General features: G+C 35.0%; 1 protein-coding gene across 3 annotated transcripts in view; it reads right to left on the reverse strand.

The window, feature by feature from the left end:
• Window positions 1-585: 585 nt before the first annotated feature.
• The window catches only part of hfw (leucine-rich repeat domain-containing protein hfw), a 316,786-nt gene continuing 293,659 nt past the window's right edge, over window positions 586-23,712 (reverse strand). For 2 of the 3 annotated variants that reach the window (XM_069834380.1, XM_069834378.1), the window contains 2 exons: window positions 22,835-22,906; window positions 586-1,566 (listed from right to left, as the gene is read on the reverse strand). In XM_069834380.1, coding sequence (XP_069690481.1) covers window positions 1,357-1,566; window positions 22,835-22,906 — 282 coding nt within the window. In that variant the 3' untranslated portion in view covers window positions 586-1,356. The remainder of the gene's footprint in view (window positions 1,567-22,834; window positions 22,907-23,712) is intronic. The other variant, XM_069834379.1, reaches the window with a different exon arrangement.

Here is a 23,712-nt window from a genome sequence, read left to right on the forward strand (position 1 = left end):
GAAACCAGGTGGCCCGGGTTCGAATCCCGGTCGGGGCAAGTTACCTGGTTGAGGTTTTTCCGGGGTTTTCCCTCAACCCAATATGAGCAAATGCTGGGTAACTTTCGGTGCTGGGCCCCGGACTCATTTCACCGGCATTATCATCTTCATTTCATTCAGACGCTAAATAACCTAGATGTTTATACAGCGTCGTAAAATAACCCAATTAAAAAAAATAAGCTGCCTTTACATAAATACTTCGTTATTTTTGTTATTACATTCAAGTTACATTTTGTAATTTTTGTTTACCGACTTATACACCCAAGCAGATGAATGAATAGATGTAAACACAGTACCAGAGCGTGAGGGGAGAGGCCGCAGCGTGAACTGTTCACTCGTAACTTGCTCTCTGTATCAAGAGTATGCTCGACGTACACTTATTTGTGTTCAAAGTAACCAAATGCAGGAATCTAATTGTAACAAACTTCTCAGAGATATGTACCTCTTGTTACCTCTTGTATATAACGTTTTACGTTGGTATCTGACATCTCAAATAGATCACTACATTTTATGACAATGATAGGAAATAGAAGAAGGAGAAACACCTAATGGTTTATTTTTATTTATTATAAAAAAATAACGAACACACACATGAAGGATCGGAGGCCCCAGGAAAAGAAACTATCTAGTAACATAAATGAAATAAATATAATGAAATGATCCTGAAGTGACTAACAGAATAATGCAATACATAGCAAGTTCAAGATATGAAAGGAAATAACATTAGAAGTAAATTTCCAACTATTTATAACGTAATACAATAAAAATTTACTAACATAAAATTGTTGCTGTGTCTTCAAAGGTTTCCGATTTACAAAACAAGAATAAATACACCAACTGCAAAGAAAGGCACTTACTTTTTCATTCGTAATGTTGTAAGTGAAATCTAATGAAAGACTATTAAGAATTTCTATCTCAAACATTACTGAAAATATGTACGAGATCATATGGCTGTGAAATATGTTTTCTTTTTATTCCTGTATTTGACGGCTCTTCTACAGTAATGTCATGATCGTAGGAGAGGGAGGGAATGGAAAAATTATTTCAGCATGTGCATTCTTATCAGTCAGTACAAAAACTATACACATAGTAAAATACTGACACTTGAAATGGGATAAAATCTACACAGAGTCTTCAGATGGCTTCCCTACAAAAATACCAGAGTAAGTAATACAAAAGCATATCACAAAACATCATGGCTAGCACAGAAAGGTGTGCCATTCGCAACACGACCAATGAATGCGTTGTTTCACTGCTGCACTCACTCACTGTTCAGGTACACCACGTCTATGAGATCCAAGTCACTTTACGTAGGAATCAGGTCTCGAATACCCAATCACAGGGCATCTTGGGCATCTTAGAGGCAGGCCAGGGAAGGTAGCCAGCTGTTCGGAACACCCAGTAGTCATACGATACTTTACTAACAAGCAACAGTAGGAGTACCACCTCACAGGCAATAATGTAATTGATGTAGTCTGTCCACACTCGCTGATGTTTACACACCTTGTTCTGGTCCAGGTCTTTCACCTGCAAAAAGACTCATTATTATGTCTTCATTCAGAGCCAGATTAAGCTAGTGCAGAGCCTCTAGCACAGTCATGTCAATTGATGCCCATAGGAGCAAGCGCGCGCTTTAGAGCTCAGGAGAGCCTGAGCGCTTTACAGCGGAAAGGAAAGAGACATACGAAAGAAGTAGTATATGCCGCTTGGTCGAGCTATATACAGGGATGGCCAGCACTGATTCAATAGATAAAGGGAAGAGAACCTATTAAAACTGTATCCATGGTAATTTTTAGATCTGTCTGAGAAGTTTTAGTGCATTATAAAAATGTAAGTTTTAATTTTAATGCTCATTTTTCACAAGTTTAATTTCTTTTTATTCAAAAGAAATATTTTCTCAACCTTTTTAATAGAAAAGTGAAATTTTCAGATATAGGGCTATTTATTTAGTAGCCTTACAGAATGTTTTCGTAAATCTAATAAACCGTATATACGTATTACTGAAGATAGTGTATTGAAAATTTTGAAAATATTCACATAGAAATTATTTGTAAAAAAATTAATTAACAAAGGAACTATTGTTACATCATAAGCAAAAGATACGTGCCTATGTTTTGTAAAAATGTCAGCTCTATAGCTTCAGCATATTTCGAGAAAATAATTTAATATTCTGATGATAGGAAATTGCTCACCAATATCACCTTAAAAGCATAATGCGATAAGAGCTTTGTTATGGAATATTAGTTACACTTAAAACATAATACAGCATCTAGGTAACTTTGCTTTGTACTGTAATATTGTTTTGATTACTTTTATAAAACTAAAGGTATCATCAATATCAATTCCAACTTTTCATGACATACTCAGTCTCTTTTTTGGGGATATCACTTTCTTTATGAATGATGTGTTTCATCCATTTAGTACAGTATAGTTGTACAGTACTACAATATGGAATTTATGTGAATATTCCTTCTTAACTGTTTATGTTATTAACATTTAAAACACAACTGCAATATTAAGAAATTGGTATTAGTACTTTTGTTTTACAGACAATATAGATAATATCAAACAGAAAGAAGCCATATAAAAATAACGACATAAAATTTCACGTTCCTTTTGACGTTTGTGCACCACTGTTTCCTTAATCCAAAAGGCTGCTTATTCATATACACAACCCTTCCTCTTTCCATACTTAGCGCTTGATGCCCGCGCACGACGTCAAGGTCAGAAAAATGCGCTTGCTTTGACATCACTGCTCTAGCATAATATTATAAAGAGGCCCCAAATTATAAAAATGTACGTAGATATTACAATATAGGAGACATAACAGTCCTTGGACCCATTTTATTTTTAATACATATTAATGACCTTTTAATGATAGACCTTAAAGAATATGAAGGTGATTTATATTCGTATGCTGATGATACTGTTTTACTTTTTAGTGGAAAAACTTGGACTGATGCTTATTATAATGCAAATTGCGGCTTAAAATTAATAAAAAATGGTTCGATTTAAATTCACTTGTAAGATAAAACAATAGCTATCCCATTGTCTTTAAATAATAAAGGTAATAAACCAATTTCATCTGAACTTCAAATTAAAATGCATAATTCTGACAGTTCCGATATAAACTGCAATTGTTCAGTTATTAATGAAGTTAATGAGGTCAAATATTTACGTATAATTACTGATAATCATTTAAAATGGAATAATCATATTCATTATATTTGTAATAAATTACGTAAAACATTATGTTACTTTGCTATTCTAAGAAATATTTTGTCAATTAACTGTTTACGTGTAATTTATTTAGCATTATTTCAATCTATATTTATATATGGTATTATAGGTCGGGGTGGAACTTGTAAATCCAATCTTTATCCGTTAATTTTACTACATAAAAAAGTATTAAAAATTTGTTTAAAAAAGCAGAAAGATTACCCAACTGAATTGTTGTTTAAACATTTCAAAGTTTTCAACATTAAACAAATGTGTTATTTTATTTTATTAAAATATTTTCATAGAAATTTTAATAACTTTGAAAGGTATATACATAAATATAGAACTAAAAATATGAATTCTCTGCGTTTGTCTGAACCAAAATGTAAAACCAATGCAGCTTTTTATCATAGCATGAGTCAAGGTCCCAGATTATTAAACACATTTTATTTCAATAATATTTCAACCTCTCCAAATTAATAAAAATAAATTTTATTGGATTTACAGTTTGGATTTAAACATGTTAAACACTATTTAATCTATATTCACTCTCAATTTTAATTTTATTTTTGTCTGTATTGGAATCCCCTCCTGAGCACTAGTCCTACTCATTCAGGAGTGGGCTAGTTTATCTTTCATTGTATTTATTAATTTGTATTCATTTCAAACTTACTAGCAATAAAATAAATAAATAAATACATAAATATAGGCCTAAATGAATAAATACAATGAAATGTTCCTGAAGTGACTAACAGAATAATGCACAGATCGAACAGGCTTGTGACTGATATTTCGAAACAGTTCGAAAATGTTTGTGTGTTTAGGGGGTTAAAAAAATAAACTCCGTATATTTTTATTTCAGAAAAAAAAATTTTTGCATATAAGTCAAAATTGAAGAAATTAAAAATGGACTCACAATGATAAACATAAACGCTTATAACTTCCATTCTGTGTGTCGCACGACACTCATCTTAGGCTCAATTGAAAGTTTAATATAATATTAAATTGCCCCCCATTGAGGGTAGCCCTTATGGACTCAGTATATCCTCAAAAAAAAATATTATACATATGTAAACATAGATATTAAATTTTAAAGAAGGGAAACAAAGAAAAGGGCGTGAAAAATTATAATTGCTATTAATGTGGCACCATGTGAATAATTAGGATTTGGCAGGATTTTTTCAACATAAGTATCACATTGTCATCCCTCAGAGATGTTGGCAGAACAAAATACCGTCGAAATTCTTCGAAAAAAGCTAGTATAGTCCCTCGAGCACCTATGAGCAAGCCGAATACCTCAACGTGAATTAAGGCATATTTCAGCTTGAAATAGTTGACTGTAGGCTCATAGATCGACTTCTTCTCAAGGTGGACCTCGGCTGACTGATGACATTCTACTTCAAAACGTATCGTGGGGTCCACAATGATGCCCTGTTTAGTGTCAGCATTGTACGCTAAAATATCTACTCGTCTCTTTGACCCATTTTCAGCTAGACAGGAGATTTCTTCTTCTACTATCAGCCCTTATTTCTTAATGTGGCAGCAATTTTGGATCTTACAAGATGATGTCTAGAGTTCCTCAAGAGCAATCCCTGTTCACAGAATCCCAAGACGTGTGCTAAATTAATTTCATTTCACATCTATAATATCGTTTTTTTTTTACAATTTATTTTAAATACAACACTAATACATTTTTAAAGTTTAATTTTATACATGTTCGCGAGAATTAAACAAAATTTAAAAAGTAATAAATTTATTCCCTGTTTAATTTTCTCAATCCGTGTGTGTAGCCTAATTTGAAGATGGAATTGCGGAAAGTGAATTGTAAAGAAATATTTCAGTAAGCACGTGGCGTGAGCTACCTGTAGGCTACTCGTAGAATGCACAGCTCCACTCAGCGATAAGGACTCGATGAGAGATATATTTTGACCGTCATAAAAGAATTCATCCATGCTGTTGAGTAAACACTTCCTTGCGGAAAATTACACTAATCCCCATTCCATAGGTACAGCAATGGCAAAAAAAAAAAAAAAAAAAAACCCAGACCGACCCTTGTAGCTGATTTCAGAGCCTTGTTCACTCCAGAGCACTATAGACTGGTAACTAAGACTTTCGTGGTTCGAATCCTGCCTGGAAAGGAAACTTTTTTTTTTTGTTCCTTATTCAAATTTATTCCCAATACTTCTCGATTACAGCAATATTTTACTACTTAATTAACTTATTATTCCCAGAACATGAATTTTACCAGCAATCGAAAAGTATTGGGAATAAATTTGAATAGGGAACAAAAAGAAGTTTCCTTCCCAGGCAGGATTCGAACCACGAAAGTCTTAGTTACTAGTCTATCGTGCTCTGGAGTGAACAAGGCTCTGAAATCAGCTACAAGGGTCGGTCCGGTTTTTTTTTGCTACTACTGTACATAAAGACTCCGCATATCAACAAACATACCGCAAAATCCTTCCGCGCCCCAACCGAGGATTGGTTCTGTGATCGCGCCGGAAAATGAGGCAAGCATTGGTACGTGTGGAGCAATGACAGATGACGTGACACAACAGACAATTATTTTAAACTAACAACATAACATTAATGCACGGGAGTTTCACAAGAATGTATCCACGTGAGGTAACAGACTGCATCTAGGTTTTTTCCTTATGATCCTATGATGTTTGAGGCCTGAAGTACCAGTAAGTGGCTAGCCCATGGGTGTCCATAAGCCTATAGAACCAGGAGATATGACACGTCAAGCATGCTCTGTTAAGGTCAATAACTTTCCATTATAAAATAGGAAAAAGACCTTAAAGAACATGCGCTCCGGGTTGTTTACGCCAGAGGTTACCACGTTCCGAGTTACAATTGAACATCTTGGGGCTAGCCATTATAGATTATAACTTACACTGAATGAGACAATAGAGCAAGTGAACAACTTCAGATAGGCTACTTGGGATTTACTATAAGCAGTAACATGAGCTGCAGCCAGGAAGTCAAAAGGAGGATAGCAATGGCAAAAGAACCTTTTAAAAGAAAAAGGAACATCTTCTGCGGATCTCTGGAAAAAGAAGGAAGTAAGAGATTGGTGAAGTGCTTTGTGTGGAGTGTGGCATTGTATGGGGCAGAAATATGGACATTACGACGAAATGAATAGAAACTAATAGAAGCATTTGAAATGTGGATATGGAGAAGAATGGAGCATGTGAAGTGGATAGACAGAATAAGAAATTAAGTTGTGTTGGAAAGAGTGGGTGAAGAAAGAATGATGCTGAAACTGATCAGAAAGAGAAAAAATAATTGGTTGAGAAGAAACTGCCTACTGAAGGATGTACTGGAAGGAATGTGAACGGAAGCATTAGTTCAGGGCGGAAGAAGATATCAGATGACAGACGACATTAAGATATATGGATCATATGCGGAGACTAAAAGGAAGACAGAAAATAAGAAAGATTGAAGAATGCTGGGTTTGCAGTGACAGACTTAACCATGAGCAGAACACGTATGTATGTATGTATGTATGTATGTATGTATGTATGTAGGATGTATGACTGTGTACATATGTCGCAGGTCGGCACAGCACCGACAAAGTACGAGTACAGAACAAACAGCAAATCTATCTATATTACATATATAATTTGAACTGGTAATAGAAATTACGGGAAAACGGCTGAACGGATTTTAATAAATGACCCCTCATTTTGAAGCTTGGAACCCAAAGTTTTTCGGAAAAGTAGTAGTTTTTAGTGAAATGTCAATTTTCCTACATCATTTTCCTTTTTTCCAAAATCCATCTTTCGTCAGTTTTGAGCACTAATTAATTGCATTCACGGCCGACTTGATGTTCGCTTCCTTAAGCGAAACGAGCATCAAGTCGGCCGTGTTGCATTTCAGAATAAAACAAAACACACACTACAATAAACAATAGGCTATTACGCGAAGGCCATGACCTACAGGATTGCTGACAGAGTTCAGATGGCTCAGATTCTTTCCCATCATAATGCCAATATGTCGATCTTCATTTGTGCAATTTTTTGATAACGTATAAAAAATAATTTACAGGTCTGATTCTCTGGACTGTAGTTTTCTGAGTACAGCTGTGTATTGAATATTAAGAACTACAAAACTTAAGAATGTTCGATTACATTATTACCATTAAAAATGAAATATTATTATAGTTAATGCAACACATAATGCTATACTGATATATGACAGTGAAACCTTTTGGAGCTTTATGTAAGTGGACGCAGAGAAAGAATATTTTATATTAGATCTTCATTTCTATAATTTACAGAGTAACGGCTATAGGCCTATATAAACTTATGTTACTGAAAACTATAAAACTTACGTAAGGTAACAATATTGTTATTAAAAATGAAATACTTTTACAATTATTATTCAAGTGGTGTGGGTCCTTTTCATATATGTAATGACAGTGTGATATAGATATTTATATGTCTGTTTCTCTAACTTTCCTTGGTAGTAATTGAGTCATGCTTCCTATTTTAGCTGCGTCTTTAAACTACATCAAATTAATTTCATATTTCTTTGGTTTAATTGATTAGATTTGTGATCGCTGCCAAGCATATTTTGTTGTAGGGAAAATAGCATGCCATTTCACTTCTTGCTACCGTGATGAATAAGTTTATTTCCCGCAACCAGCAACAAATGAAACACTGAAGCTGCTAACGATTTACGATGGACAATTTGATTTAGGGCGCATATAAGATTCTACAACTCTGACATATCATTCGCCTCATTTTCCACATCTCAGCAATAAATTCCTCACAACAGCCTATATTACAGAAAATATAAGAAATAACATTCATTGTTACACAAATTAATCCAGCAGTGTTTTTTATAGATCAGTATTGTCTGGAAGAAGCGCAAAAAATTACAATTCATAAGAAAAGACCAAAAGGTATTACTTATTGATAAAATAAGAGGCCTACAAGATTTTGTAGTCTCTTGATCACCTTAGCAAGATCTCTTAGTGGGAAAAAGTGATTCTGCCCTCTACATTTCAGGGTTGTTCACGAAACATGCAGCAGCTATACCAAGATGCTAAGTCTTTTGTTCAAAGCATGACAAACCTTACATTTTCTTAACTTTCACATACAATCCGCAATGACCCGAAATAGCTACTGCATTACTCCCACATGAAAAACCCATTGATCATCCTGACATTGTTACTAGCGATTTCGCATTGAAACTGAAGACGGATAGGTTCAAGGAAAAGTATTTGGCCCAAAAAAAAAAAAAAAAACATTCAGAGGGAGTATGTTTCACTATTATGGAAGCAAATAACTATCAAAATGTCTGGTATTCTTCATTGAAAATAAATCTGAACAATTTTTATTTGAACTTTTTATGGACTTAGTTTGCAGCAATTGCTGCACAAGCCACTAGTTTCAATAGAAACTGATTGACAAGATCATCACTTCCATATCTCTTTGGGTTAGTGTTTTGAGTGGTGACGCATCATCATACGACCAACCTTGTTAGGTTATCCCGCCTCATTGCAAAGGTTCGCTATAGACCCCACCTACAAATCACATTATTTCGTGACAACCTTAATTAGTTTTCCAGCTGCTTCAAATATCATATTACTTCTGCGTGTTTAGTAAAACAGCTAGTCTGCCATTGTTGTTTAGTCAACTGTCTGAAGACAGGTCTGAACCTCATAAGTGACACCAATGAGGCATCACTCATGAGGAAACTAAGCCAGAAGATAATGTGGTAGGGTGGCCAGTTACTGTACTTTCCTCCTTCATTGCATGCATCCCTGACTAGTAATATATTACACTAATGAAATTTCAGATGCACACAAACAATATTGTTCTTCTTCTCACACATAGGCTTATCGTTAAATGAGATGTAGGCACTGCCTGATAATAGATATACATAGTAATCAGAGCCTGAATAAGAGATACGTCTGCCATTAATGCTTGGAAAATCTATAAAGTTTATTACGTAATATATACTAGCTGGCGCATACGCAGAACAAAACAGGGACTCGTAGCATCATTACAATTTCTGTCGTTAGGTTCGACTCACATTTCTATAAAATGATGATTAGTTCCATTAATAAGCATTATGTATCGTGAAAATTGTTTGATTAATTTTGCATTTTTGATCGAGTAGGAAGACTGTAAACATGCCAAGCATATTACAGTGTTATTTGACCTTTCGACCCTCCCAAGTACTAACATTGTAACCCAATTTTTTATGGTTTTGAGTTGTCCTAGTTATTATGGTCTTAAATTGTTTCTTTTTCTCCCAGTACCATCATTGTATAGCTCTAAACCTTCCCAATTGTATGTAAAATCTTATTGTTACTCTACATTTTTGTATACACTAATTTACACGATCATTTTAAAACTTCATTTTCATCTCCTGAAAAATGTAAAAAAGTGAGTTACAATGTTAGTACTTGGGAGGGTCAATTTGTTTATGACATGTGAAATAAGAGTACGGATATACAGATTTTCAGAGTGATTTAATAGAATTTACAATTCTGTTCCCCGAAAGTCTGAATCTGTTTAACGAAAGAATTTGCTTTCAAACTACATTCTTCATTTACTTTGGCAAGATGACTATTTATCAGTTCCGTATTTTTCCTTCAGATTTTCTTCCCTCTAATTCGTTTTAATTGCTGAAAGAGAACTACCGGTATGTCTTCCAATTCCAGACATAGTCATTATTATTATTATTATTATTATTATTATTATTATTATTATTATTATTAAACTAGTATAGTTCTTAGTTTGTCTTGTCTTGTCAATCAGTAGCATTATTCAATACTTTCAAGGAAAATAGTATGATTAAAAATCGTCTGTAATCGCGAAATATTCAACGACAGTTACTGCGGAATATTGACACATAGGCCTACCCGAGTTGCATTATTTAAGACACAGGATACGCAGCAAAGCGATGTTATGTTGCGTCTGCCGAGTTTAGTGTAACGTGCTCTCCTCATCCTCCAAGCTAAAACAAACATTATTACGTCATAACGAGGAATGATATGATATATATTTCTTCACAGCACTTCTTTACATGTAATGGTGTACCTCACATTTCTGTATCCGGTGCCACCATTAACATATTATTATAATAACACATTATTTGATGTACACGTCTACACAAATACTCCCAATTACACGAGGCCTATGTACCTTTTTTGTTCCTTGGTCAATCTCCCCTACATTTCAATTGATATTCTCTATTTGTTCATTAATCCTAATATATCTAATATTGTATAATCCTTTCACACCCCCCTTTTCCTCTAACTACTATTCACTAAAATCTCAATTTCAATTTTTCTCTTATCATATTGAATTATAACGAGTAATAAATTAATAGTAATTACTAAAATATATTCCATTTTGAATCTTGCGTACACTACTTTTAACACTTGAATATAATTAATTGATTAACTAGTGGACTTACTCGTGTTAATTATTAATTAGCACGAGTAAGTCCACTAGTTAATCAATTCATTAAAATTTATTGTTATAAGGTAACTATCACTATGTGGTATGCCAAAGAATTTTCTGTATTTCCAGTTCGTATAATATTCTGGTCATGGGAGACAATCATATACTTTGTCTTTTCGGGATTTACTTCCAAACCTACCTCAAACTTGCTTCAAGTAAAATTTACGTGTTTTCCCTAATCGTTTATGGATTTTCTCCTAACGTATTCATGTAATCCACATAGACAAGAAGCTGATGTAACCCGTTAAATTCCAAACCCTGTCTGTTATCCTGAACTTAAGTTAATAAGTAAAGGTGATCGTGCATCTCCCTGCTTCAGCCTGCAGTGAATTGGAAAAGCATCAGACAGAAGCTAGACTATACGGATTGTGCTGTAAGTTTCACTGACACATTTTAATTAATCAAAGTAGTTTCTTGGGGATACCAAAGTCAATAAGAATGTCATACAAAACTTCTCTCTTAACCGAATCATATGCCTTTTTGAAATCTATGAATAACCGATGTACTGTACCCTTGTACTCCCATTTTTTCTCCAATATCTGTCGAATACAAAAAATATGATCAATAGTCGATCTATTACGCCTAAAACCACACTGATGATCCCCAATAATTTCCTCTACATACAGAGTTAATCTTCTGAAATGAATATTGGACAAAATTTTGTACGACGTCAAAAGTTACTACAGTTAGTCTTGTCCACCCTTCTTAAAAATAGGTACAATTATGGACTTCTTTCATTGTTCTGGTACAATTTCCTTTTCCCAAATAGCAAGTACAGGTTTATAAATTTTGCTACATAATGCGCTTCCATCCTCTTGTATTAATTCTGCTCGAATTTGATCGATAACTGAAGATTTTTACTTTTTCAGGTTTTCTAACGCAATTTCGACTTCAGGAAGTGTGAGTTCGGGTATAAATGGATCAGGAGTTTGTATCTGAATTTCGTCCCAATGATTTCTATTTTGCCTATGTACAGTACATTTAGTAGGTTGCCCAAAATAGTCTTCCCATTTGTTCAGGATTGAATGAGAATCTGCAAGCAAGTCACCATTTCATCCTTGATCACGTTACCCTTGCCTGATATTCGTTCTTAAATTCCTTTATGTCCTTATATATATCTCAACTGTTTTTATTCTTACTATTTGCTTCTACCTCATTCAGTTTTTCCTTCAAGTAATCTCTCTTTTTATTCCTAAGTGTATGATTTGCTTCCCGTCTTTCATTGAAATAATTATCTCTATTCGCCTCAACTGGATCCTGTAAGAATTTCAATTTTGCTTGTTTCCTTCTTTCTACTACCATGCAGCAATCTTCATCAAACCACGGTTCCTTTTTCTTAGCTTCATAATAACCTATCCTCTGCTCAGCTGTTATTTTGATACTATCTCTGATATTTTCCCACACGCTATTAACATCTAACTCCTTCTCAACTTCGTCGGAGCTTCTTAAAGTGGCAAATCTATTTGAAATTTCTACCTGATAATGTTGCTTAGTTTCCTAGTCCTTTAATTTCAAGATATTGAATTTACTAATATTAAATTGTTGCTCCACTTGTTTGGCTACTGACAATCTTTATTTTTTTTAAGTTGGTTATTTTACGACGCTGTATCAACTACGAGGTTATTTAGCGTCGAGATTGGTGATAGCGAGAGGGTATTTGGCGAGTTGAGGCCGAGGATTCGCCATAGATTACCTGGCATTCACCTTACGGTTGGGGAAAACCTCGGAAAAAACCCAACCAGGTAATTAGCCCAAGCGAGGATTGAACCTGCGCCCGAGCGCAACTTCAGACAGGCAGGCAAGCGCCGACAATCTTTCTCTTAATTCTCCAATTACCAAATAATGGCAGTGGCGTACACTGGTTAAAGGGTTTGGGCTACCACTGACCCTATTATTACACAAAATATATCTAACAATTACTTTAATTTTAATTACTATGGTAAAACTAATAATACAAAATTATTACATTATGTTATATTATAAACTTTTTCTTTTGTAATTTCCTTGGGCTACCGCCGGTAGCCCCGGTAGCCCGCAAAATACGCCCCTGAATAATGGTCATAATTACAGTCTGTCTCCCTGAAAGTTCGAATGTCTACTACACTAGTATGTCTCCGTTTATCTATTAAGATGTGATCTATTTGGTTGTGTGTCAATCCATCTAGAGAAGTCCAAGTATATTTATGTATATCCTTATGGGGGAATGTTGTACTTTTGACAATTAAATTTTTTGATGTCGCAAAGTTGACTAACCTAAGTCCATTGTCATTACTAGTTATGTGTAGACTCTCTTTTCCAACAATCGGATTAAAAATATCCTCCCGTCCTACTTTAGCATTGAAATCCCCAATAAAATTTTCATGTGGTATCTAGATAACTGATCAAAAGTGTATTCCAATTCCTCATAGAAGCTATCCTTTATATGGTTGTCTTTCTCTTCTGTAGGGATATGAGCATTTATAACTATGATATCGCACAATCTATCCTTAAGTACTAAATACGATAACCTATCACTGATAAATTCGACCCTTTTTACTGCTGATTTTATTCTTTTATGAACAAAAAATCCTGTTCCTATTTGGTGATTATTGTTTCCTTCTCCATAATACAATAAGTAATCTCCTATTTGTGACATGCCATTAACATCTAACCTAACCTTTTGTCCTCCCACGAAATCTACTCTATAACTAGCTAGTTCTTTGCTACTAATGTTACCCCTCCTGTTATATAAAGACTAGTTATAATAATAATAATAATAATAATAATAATAATAATAATAATAATAATAAAATAATAGGGATTTCCCGGTCTCTGATGGGGTCAAAAACCCTGATAGAATATTTAAGCCTGCCCGTGAATTTCGGTGAAGTCCGGAGGATCTAATTCAGACGTCTCAATAGGGCCTTCTCAGAGCACTTCCTCCTCTTTCTCTTTTTCAGTGTAAGAGTGGAACAAGATGCAGGACCAGTTCGTGTATCTCCGGATGACGTCATTGACCACGATGATTGAGTAGACATCTGCAACCGCTATGATGTAACAGTCAGTCATTGTGTCCATCTCCGAGGAAAGAATGTTCTTATTACCGCAAATGTATGAAGAAATAAAAACTTTCATAGGGAAAGCGAAATTGTGGGAGACGCAAGTTTCAGTGGGTAAATGTTACCACTTTATTAATCTAAAATTGTTACCTGATTTGAATCCGGACCAGTGTAACAAATATAAAGATGTACTGAAGGACTTGAGAAAAGAATTTCAGACCAGATTTAAGATTTGAATAGTTTTAATTTAAAATAATTGCTTGTGAATTTCTAAGATGTTTAGGTTATTTTTAATTATTGAAAACATTACGAACTATATTATTTAACTATTATTATAATTAATATATTAATATTAGCGTAACGTAAGAATACTTACGTTAATAACCAACAAGTTTAATTGTAATTTTATTATTATTATTTAATTGAATTTTATTTTATTAGATAGTCCACATCTGTGGAGTAACGGTCAGCGCGTCTGGCCGCGAAACCAGGTGGCCCGGGTTCGATTCCCGGTTGTGGCAAGTTACCTTGTTGACGTTTTTTCCGCGGTTTTCCCTCAACCCAATACGAGTAAATGCTGGGTAACTTTCGGCGCTGGACCCCGGACTCATTTCACCGGCATTATCACCTTCATATCATTCAGACGCTAAATAACTTAGATGTTGATACAGCGTCGTAAAATAACCCAATTAAAAATATTTTATTAAATATAGTATAAACTCAAAAAAAGAGCGATACCAAAAACTTTTACTAGAAATGAAATATTGTTATTGTTTGGTCAACTGTCCGAAGACAGGTCTGAACCTCACAAGTGATACCAACAAGGCACCACTTATGAGTCAACTAGGCCAGGAGATAATGGAGTAAAGTGGCAGGTTCCTTGTGCTTAAATAATTACGTAACATGTATGGTTCTTCATGCTTCAGATGTCTTCTTTTTACTCACTGATAGTAATAATTATAAAATAAATGTATTATTATTAATATTATTATTATTATTATTATTGTTACTGCAAACTACTTAAGAAATTCCTTCCGAAAACAACCGTCTATTGTGACAGTACAACTCAAAAGTGCAGCTTTGTGGCATTTCTCCCGCAACAGTTACAACTTAGCTTGCTCATGCGTGTGACATTAATCAGCGATCGGCTATCTTCGGGTACTGCACTTATCTCTTCAGCTGACTATGTTTCTAGATTTTCTCTCTGTAACAACTTTTATGCGTTGGCCTTGAGACGCCTGGTCTAATTAGTCAAATTCACTCTCCTCACCTTCACGTTGGGGCCCCCTGGGATCTTTTTAAAATGCGAAAGAGAGAGTGGTATGCGGAAAGTAACGGGAAGCTACCGCATTTATCTTTCCCAAGAAAAACTGTAAACATGGCATGATGAGTCTTTCCGCAGTCAAAGATTCCGGACGTAAACTATCCCCCCATTCGGTTGTCCAGGAGGGGGATGCTGGGGAAGGATACACTATGAAGCAACCCAACAGAGAGAAGAAAAGAAGATTGAGGGTTGGAACGTGGAATGTAAGGACTCTTCCACAAGCAGGTAAGTTGGAAACCTTGAAGGAAGAAATGAGAAGGAAAAAAGTGGATGTGATGGGAATATGAAAAGTGAGGTGGGAAAATAGTGGTGAGTTGATGAGTGATGAATTTAGGTTGTTTTATTCAAATGATGAGTGCAAAGAAAGTCATGGTGTTGGTGTATTACTGGGACCCCGTGTGAAAGATAAAGAGATATCAGTGCGTTATGAAGATAACCGGATGATAATTATGAGACTACAAGGAAGAAGATGACTTAGTTAGTGCTAGTGCAAGTTTATATGCCACATAGTGGATTAGCAGACAAGGAAGTGGAAGAAAACTATGGCATGATAGAAGAGATAGTTGAGAAGGAGAAGATTGGAGCTAATGGGCGACTGGAACGCAGTTGTAGGAGAAGGACAAGATAGAAGAATAGTTGGAAAATATGGATTGGGAAAAAAAATTTTAGAGGAGAATATCTGGTGAAAATCTGTAAAAGAAATGCAGTGATTATTGGAAATACATCATTCAAACAAAATAAACGAGGAAGATACACATGGACATGCCCAAGGGACGAAAGGAGATAGATATCAGCTAGACTATATACTGGCACAGGAAAGATTCCGAAATTGCTTAAAAAATACGAAGACTCTACTAGGAGCGGATATTAAGTCACATCATGTCCTGCTGATATTCGTCTGAAGACACTAAGAGGAAGAGAGGTGACGAAGAATTGAACATGGAAAAACTGAAGCATGAAGAGGACAGAAGAAACTTTGAAGTAAATTTTCGAGAGAATGAGTACCGTAATTTCACACAACTATGGTCCAAACACACATGCTCACGAAAACAGTGATATCTCAGTTCCTAGTGATAGTTAGTGATTATTTAAATACTAAAGCATAGAGCATAGATAGAGTAATATTGCGAGGCTTATGAAACGCATCCTGTCTGCCATGTTTTGTCGCTAGTCAACTGTCAATTGGAGTTGCGTTTTGTATGTTACCTCGTCCACTACAAACTTTCTCTGCCATCAGTTACCACAACAAGAAGTTATGTGTTCTTGATGGTCTACATGACAGGTAATTTATTACTTACACATATTTAATGAATATTTTTACAGTTGAATATGTATTTTAATATTTACTGGAAGAATAATAAAAAATGGTATTTGGAGTTCAACTATGGTCCTATCATTCTTGTGGACCATAGTTGTGTTCCGACTTCTGATTTTGGTTCTTACATTTCAGAATGTTTTTATAGCTTCTGGTGGTGCCGCCTAATAAAATGTTTCGTAGAAAGGTGGCAGTAAGGTCCTATAAGCCATATGGTGACAGAAGTATGGATCTTTGTATAAAAGATATCACCTGCAAGGTACTGACACAGCGAAAAGCCGCAGGAAAGTACAAAATACCTCGTAGTTCCATAATACCCCTAAACCGAGAGCACTGCATGAAAATAAACTCAACTCACCTGGTCGTCAATGCTTCTTCTTGCCTTCAGAAGGAAAAGGATTTGTCGAACATGCTATATCCCTGTCCAATTTTGGATTTCCGATAACTTTATTCGACCTCAGGTGTATTGTGATAATGTATCTGGAGAGCCAAGACCGCAAAGTAGGCCTACCAGCACTCACTAAGAATCTATCTGGAAGACGTTGGCCGAAATGCTTTTCAGAACGTAACAAGAATGAATTATCATAGGTCTTGCAATCTCCAAATGTGACCGATCTGATGCAACCACTAAACAGAACTTGTTTTCGCAATTGAAATACCATTGGCGGCAAATACTTGATGATTGAAAAGCGACACCAGATGGAAGAAGCATGCCAACAGATCCCAAAAACGTATTTCCTCCATTGTTATATAAGGTCTAGAATAAAGTTATTCCGACATCGCAAGCAAATTTGCAAGCTGAATTCAGGAAGGTTGGAATCTTTCCTCTTTGTACAGTTGAAGTTCTAGAAAATGTGCCATCATATTCTGATCCTAACGTCAGAAACCTAGAAGGAAGTGCTGTTTCAGACACATTCATAAAATATATAGAAATGACAACGAATCAAGCAATAGAACAAGGGACATCCAAAAAGAGGAGAAAGAATAAGCTTGATGTTGAGCCAGGTAAAATTATTTCAGCAGAAGATATTGACAATTTTGCATTACCATCTACCTCCAAAATTGCAACTTCCTCAAGCAGAAACAAAAATTATCGCAAGGCGAAGGCAGTAGAGAGTTCCACCAAGGAAGATGAAGATGGATATTCCTTGGCATCAGATACTTCATTGAACTTTTCAGACATTAAAGAGACCTTCGAAGATACTTCAAACCATCCTAAAAAGGATATTAAACGATCTAAACAAGTCAAAGCAGCAAAGTACGGAAAGGAAGCTTTTCCACATGCCTGAACTTGAAGATCTATGGAGTTAAACAAAACATTAACCAATTGATTATGTATCTTTTTGAGGATGTTTGATTTTGATTAAGGATGGTTGTCTTGATTTTGTTTTGGTTTTATATTGATTTCATTTTTGATACAAATATTTTTCTTAAAAAAACAGCGGTTATGTTAAAATGAAATAAATAATTTTTCTCGCTGTCTTCTGAAAATCTGTATTTTATATTAAAAATTATTGACTGCTGTATGACATATTTGCAAAACATCCTCTTAACTATAGTCCATGAGCGATTTATATTAGCAAATATTCAATGGACTATAGTTGTGACTTCATAACACAACTATATATAGTCCACAGTTTATAAAAATAAGTTCCATATACAAACTACATTTCGAATAACAAAAGTGTTTGATATTAAGTCCTGACCTTTCTAAAGTTGATATCAACAAAAAAATTTCTTCTAATAGCTATATTTTGGGAATTACAATGAGAAATCTAAAAAGTGATGTGATATTGGACCATAATTGTGTGAAATTACGGTACTGGAGTCATTTAAAAAGTTGTATACAGACAACAGCAGAAGAAACAATGGGATACACAGAAGGTGTGAGAATTAAGAAATCTTGGGTCACAGGAAAAATGTTGGAGAAGAAGGAGGAGAGGAGAAAATGGAAGAACATCAACACAGAAGAAGGTAGAAGAAATTACAAGGAACTAAACAACGAACTAAGAAGAGAAACTGATAAAGCAAAAGAAGACTAGATGAAAGAGAAATGTGAAGAAATAGACAGTCTAGAGAAAAGGAAGATATGATTTAATGTACCGCGAAGTAAAATGTTTGGACTTCACAAATAAGAAAGGAAATTCATGTGGTTGATAAAGGATGACAATGGAAATGAAATAACAGACAAACATGGAATATTAAACAGATGGACGAAATATGTAGAAGAGTTATATGAGACAAGGAATCGTCCAGATGACTTAGCTAAGAAAACGAAGAAACCGTATCAAGAGACGAAAATGGATTATCAATTTTAAGGGAAGAAGTTGACCTAGTGCTTAAGGAAATCAAGAATGGGAAAGCTTGCACTGAGACTATTCTGCACGATTTTGATTTTCAGTGATTTGGATGATGTATTGCACAAATAAAAATATTTAATTCATGAAAATAAAGAGTTCCTGTACTTAAATCAATAACACATTTTGGAAGAAAAAAAGGCTTTAAATTAGGTTTCAGTGCGTTCAATTAACTGTATTTTAATTCAAGAGTACTTAAGCATTATTTTAAAATATACATTAATAATTCAGATTAGGATTTCACCAGCTGCGAATGAAAAATAATTAAACATTTCAAGGTCCCGTAAAATGGGGTGAATATGATCAGTGGGGGGAATAGGATAAAAAGTTATAGTTGGTTATAAAGTTTTGTTATAAACTGCAATTGAGCAGGAAGACAGTCATTGGTTACTATATTGTTCAAGTAAGCAATGCCTGTCTTCCCACTCAATTGCAGTTTATAACAAAATTTATAACCAGGAATGAAGTTTTGATCCTATTCCCCCCACTGATCCTATTCATCCCATTTTACGGTATGTGCATTTAAAAAAGTGGATATGTTGAGTTTTGTGAAATTATCAACTTTTGACATTTTTTTTTCAAATAAACAAGATAACAAAAATAGTTGCAATCTATACCAATTAATGCATCTATGAAAGAGAAACAATGTCCATTGTTTTTTCAGAATTACTATATAAAAGGTCTGAGAGTAAACTAAACAAAAAATTTCCTGTAAAATTTTTAAAATTGTATTTGTTTAGGGTGACCAGATTCACATCGACAAAAAAGAGGACACAAAGCTTAAAAAAGAGGGCATTGTTTGAAAAAAAAAAGGACAGAAAATATGTATAGGGCCTACCTAGATTTAGGCTTAGGCCTACTGTATATTATACTTTAAATTACGTCAATACCTATTTTATTACAAAATATTTACAGTACAGATTTAGGCTATGTTAATATCTGCTGTGTGGATAAGCTTCAGGGCTTCTACCGCGTTGTCTTGGTGTTGGTGGCTGACGTTTCGACCACTGTGTTGTGGCCATCTTCAGAGCAGTTGTTGGATACATACATAGAAGGAACCACAGACAGAATTGGGAAATTACTGAGGAAATCCAATATCAAGACGGTATACAACGCCCCACACAAGATTTCCCACTCATTGGTCAAAGATAAACTTCCATACCTCCAATCAGCCGGAATATACATGATCCCTTGCTCCTGCGGTTTAAAATACATAGGCCAAACTGGACGTACGGTGGAAGATAGAAGGAAGGAACACATCTGACTCTGTAAATACGGACCATACGAAAAATCAGCAATAGCCTTACACTCAGCAGATTCAGGCAAAGCCATCGAATTCGACAACATCAGGATAACAGATAAAGAAGACAACTTATACAGAAGACTCGTTAAAGAAGCCTTCCACATCAAACAACATCCCAACAACATCAACAAGGACGAGGGGTTACAACTCTGCAACTCATGGGGAAGTCTATTCCAAGATCATACTTAGGAACGAGAAACCAGGTCTCCACATGTACGCGGCGCCCCCCCCCTTCATCCGGACATCGGGCACAGTATCAAGGTCACTCTTTCGGACCTTATGAGGGCCAGTATTTGATATGAATATTCCCCTTCATACAGACCTCAACCGGATTGGACAACGTAGGACCAATCAGATGTCAGAAGGAGAACCTACGACCTATCACTGCAAATACTCCCCCCATTGAGACTACTATATATATACCGGCTCGCAGACTATTTCCTTATCCACAACTGCTCTGAAGATGGCCACAACACAGCGGTCAAAACATCAGCCACCAACACCAAGACAACGCGGTAGAAGCCCTGAAGCTTATCCACACAGCATGTACACCAGCCGCGGAAGCCTACACAAACACTTATGTTAATATCTACTTTATTACTAAATAATTATGAAAAAAACTTAATAATAATGATTTTACAGTTAGCTACATATGAAAGTCAAGGGAACTATGATTATTAAAGCAGACACAAAATATCTATTTATACTTCTTTTTTTAAAGATGGGACATGACAGTTCTGCGGCCGAGGTTGGAACTACAGTGCTACATTGCCAATATGGACTACCATGCTGCCAGCTGATGGAAGCTAGCAATTGACGTTAAGATGGCTACGTTAAAACCGGTGGCGGTGCGTCAATAAGAGCACAAGAGCACGTGAACACCTTGTTTCCATTAATGCGCAAATAGGTTTATTATTTAACACCGTATTGACGTAGTGGGAATGTATAATATCAGAATTGAGTATTTTAAACTTCCCACATCTTGCATAAACTTCTTATGTAAACTTGGCAACATCCGTTCGTGTACAAACTGTGCTCTTTTCAAGAAGGTTACAGGAATTTCACGCATGCGCCGGAGAATATTCTTTCGCAGGCCGCTTATGACTCGTCAAGAGCACAAAGCGTTAAGTGAACAGTGAATCTATCCTACAGATGTAGGTGCATCGATGCTATCGTTCACGTGCTATATCTCGAGGACGAAATTTAATAGTCTGTATTCTAGCCTGTAAGTGTCATCATCTCACTGTCGGAACGTTTACTTTATGTGGATGTGTGTACAGTGTAGTTTGTGAATTACTATACTTCAGTGTCAGCATAATAGCATAGTTTGGCTTTCAAACACGTGATGGCTGAATGTGGTGGTGGTATGAATTTAAGTATCTGTATGGTAATGTATAATATTTAAGAATAATATTTACTGGCATGTATTTATAGTAATCAATCTTTGTGAATGGGATTACAGTGCCAGTGTAGGTTATAGTGTATCAGTGTGTTGTGAATCAAAATATATTACTGAACACACGCTTTTGTAAATAACAGCATTGTGGTATGCATTCATTTTTAACAAACGTAAACAATGAATTCTGTTCAAGTAATTTGGAACAGTAAAGAACTGGGTAAACTGGCTTACCAGGAAAAATTGGAAATAAAAAGACTGGGTTTCATTATTATTATCATTATTATTATTATTATTATTATTATTATTATTATTATTATTAGGTATTATTATTATTATTATTATTATTATTATATGTTGTTTTGAATTTATATACGGTTTTTTTCAATAGTGAAACATTGGAATCATGACATTTTGTATTATGCTAAACGTATGATTTCAAATTCTCTTCGATTTTGGAACACAAAATTGTGAACACATATAATATTTTATCACGAGCCGCCACTGGTTAAAACATTCATTGAGAATTGACGCGAATGTAAGAAAACAATACAAAAATCGACAGAGAATCAAAGACGAAACGTACCAAAGCTAACAATGTGTGCACAATAAATGTCGCCAAGAGAGAGCTATTAAGCACTCATCACGTGGGAGCGGTAAGTTTGGCAACTAAACCGTTGTTACCATAGCAACAGACGTACCACGCTATGTAACATTCAGTTGTTTTTCCGATCGCAATGCTCCTGTCATGTCCCATTTTTAAAAAAATAAAGTATAGATTTACATTCGCACCTAGATTTCTCGATTGACTAAGCTACCTGTGAGCAACGATCATAACAAGGAGGAGGAAAGAGAATTACTATGATCGTTGGCAAAGAGTATATTCCGTCGATGCTGCTGTCACTTACAGGCAATTTACTTGAAAAAGGCGTCAAATCACATAATTTCAAAATATCAGGCATACAAGTTACGAAAAGGAAGATATTATTCTTGATTTTTTTAATTCGCCCAAACCCCGGACAAATTCCTAAAAAGGAGGACATGTCCGAATAAAAAGGAAGTCTGGTCACCCTTCTTTTGTTGTGTGAAAACGGTCCTCAATTCTTTGTGGGAGTTAGGGGCGGAAAATTTTAGCACTGCTTAGAGGCAGCACTATACCTAAATCTGGTCCTGCTGACTTCATTATTATTAAGGTATTTTGAGAATATTAATATTAATACTATAGCTGCCATAATATCCTTCGGCTCGAACATCAGTGCTTTATAATCAAACATGACAAAGTCGTAGAAAGTGCTGTCCCACTGGGCCATCGTTTTCTCACAGTTCCACATGAGAGAAAGTCAAACACATACACACACATACCTTATCATTGAAATTTCCACACTGTATGTCGGCGTAATCATCTATGTGATCTCTATTCTTCAATAACCACATCTGCAACGAAAATTACACGGAATTATAAAATCGTTGATGAAATAAAACTGAATAGACCTAACTATAACTATAGCCTTATCACAAAACTGCGACTGATTGACTACAATAATTATGATCTTAGAATTTGTATGTAGGCGTAGGTTTAAACAAATTTGTTAATATAATAAAATTAAGAGTTTGTATGTACAACCTTATAAATTAAAACCAAATTAGACGTAGGTAGTACACAACAAGTGACGTACTGTAACATGGGATGAATCCGATCAAAATTTTCAATTTTCTAAGGGTTAACCATGTAAAGTTACATGCTTGCGATGTGTTTATTTAATTTTGTAATATTTGTTCTTTTAAAATCCTATCTACCGAATGTAAATATCCTCTATTGTTTTCAACTTTATTTTTTTAAACTGTTATTGTTGATTACTGTCACCTCATTAGGAGGGGTGAATCTGATCACAATATTTTATGATTTACAAATGAATGTGTGAAAACGATCAACGATTGAACATTAAAAAAAATGTTTTTAAAGAATGTTTCAATATTTATGATAAAACCTGTAACAAAATCGTAAATGACTTAATCAATATTGTAGACTTAAATGTTTAAGAATATATATTTCCTATGTCGCAAGATTTGTTGCACCACCTTTTGAACTATTTGCCCTTCTTCTAATTCAGGGGCAGGATATATAGGCTAAAATGTATCACCCTCTCCCACTTCTTTCGGAGACAGGTCTTCTTATACAAGTCCTCTCCTATTTTTCTACCCACTCTGTCAATTAAATATTTTATTCTTTTCTTAGTGAG

This window comes from Periplaneta americana, chromosome 9 (genome assembly GCF_040183065.1).
Source record: "Periplaneta americana isolate PAMFEO1 chromosome 9, P.americana_PAMFEO1_priV1, whole genome shotgun sequence".
Taxonomy (NCBI): Eukaryota; Metazoa; Arthropoda; class Insecta; order Blattodea; family Blattidae; genus Periplaneta; species Periplaneta americana.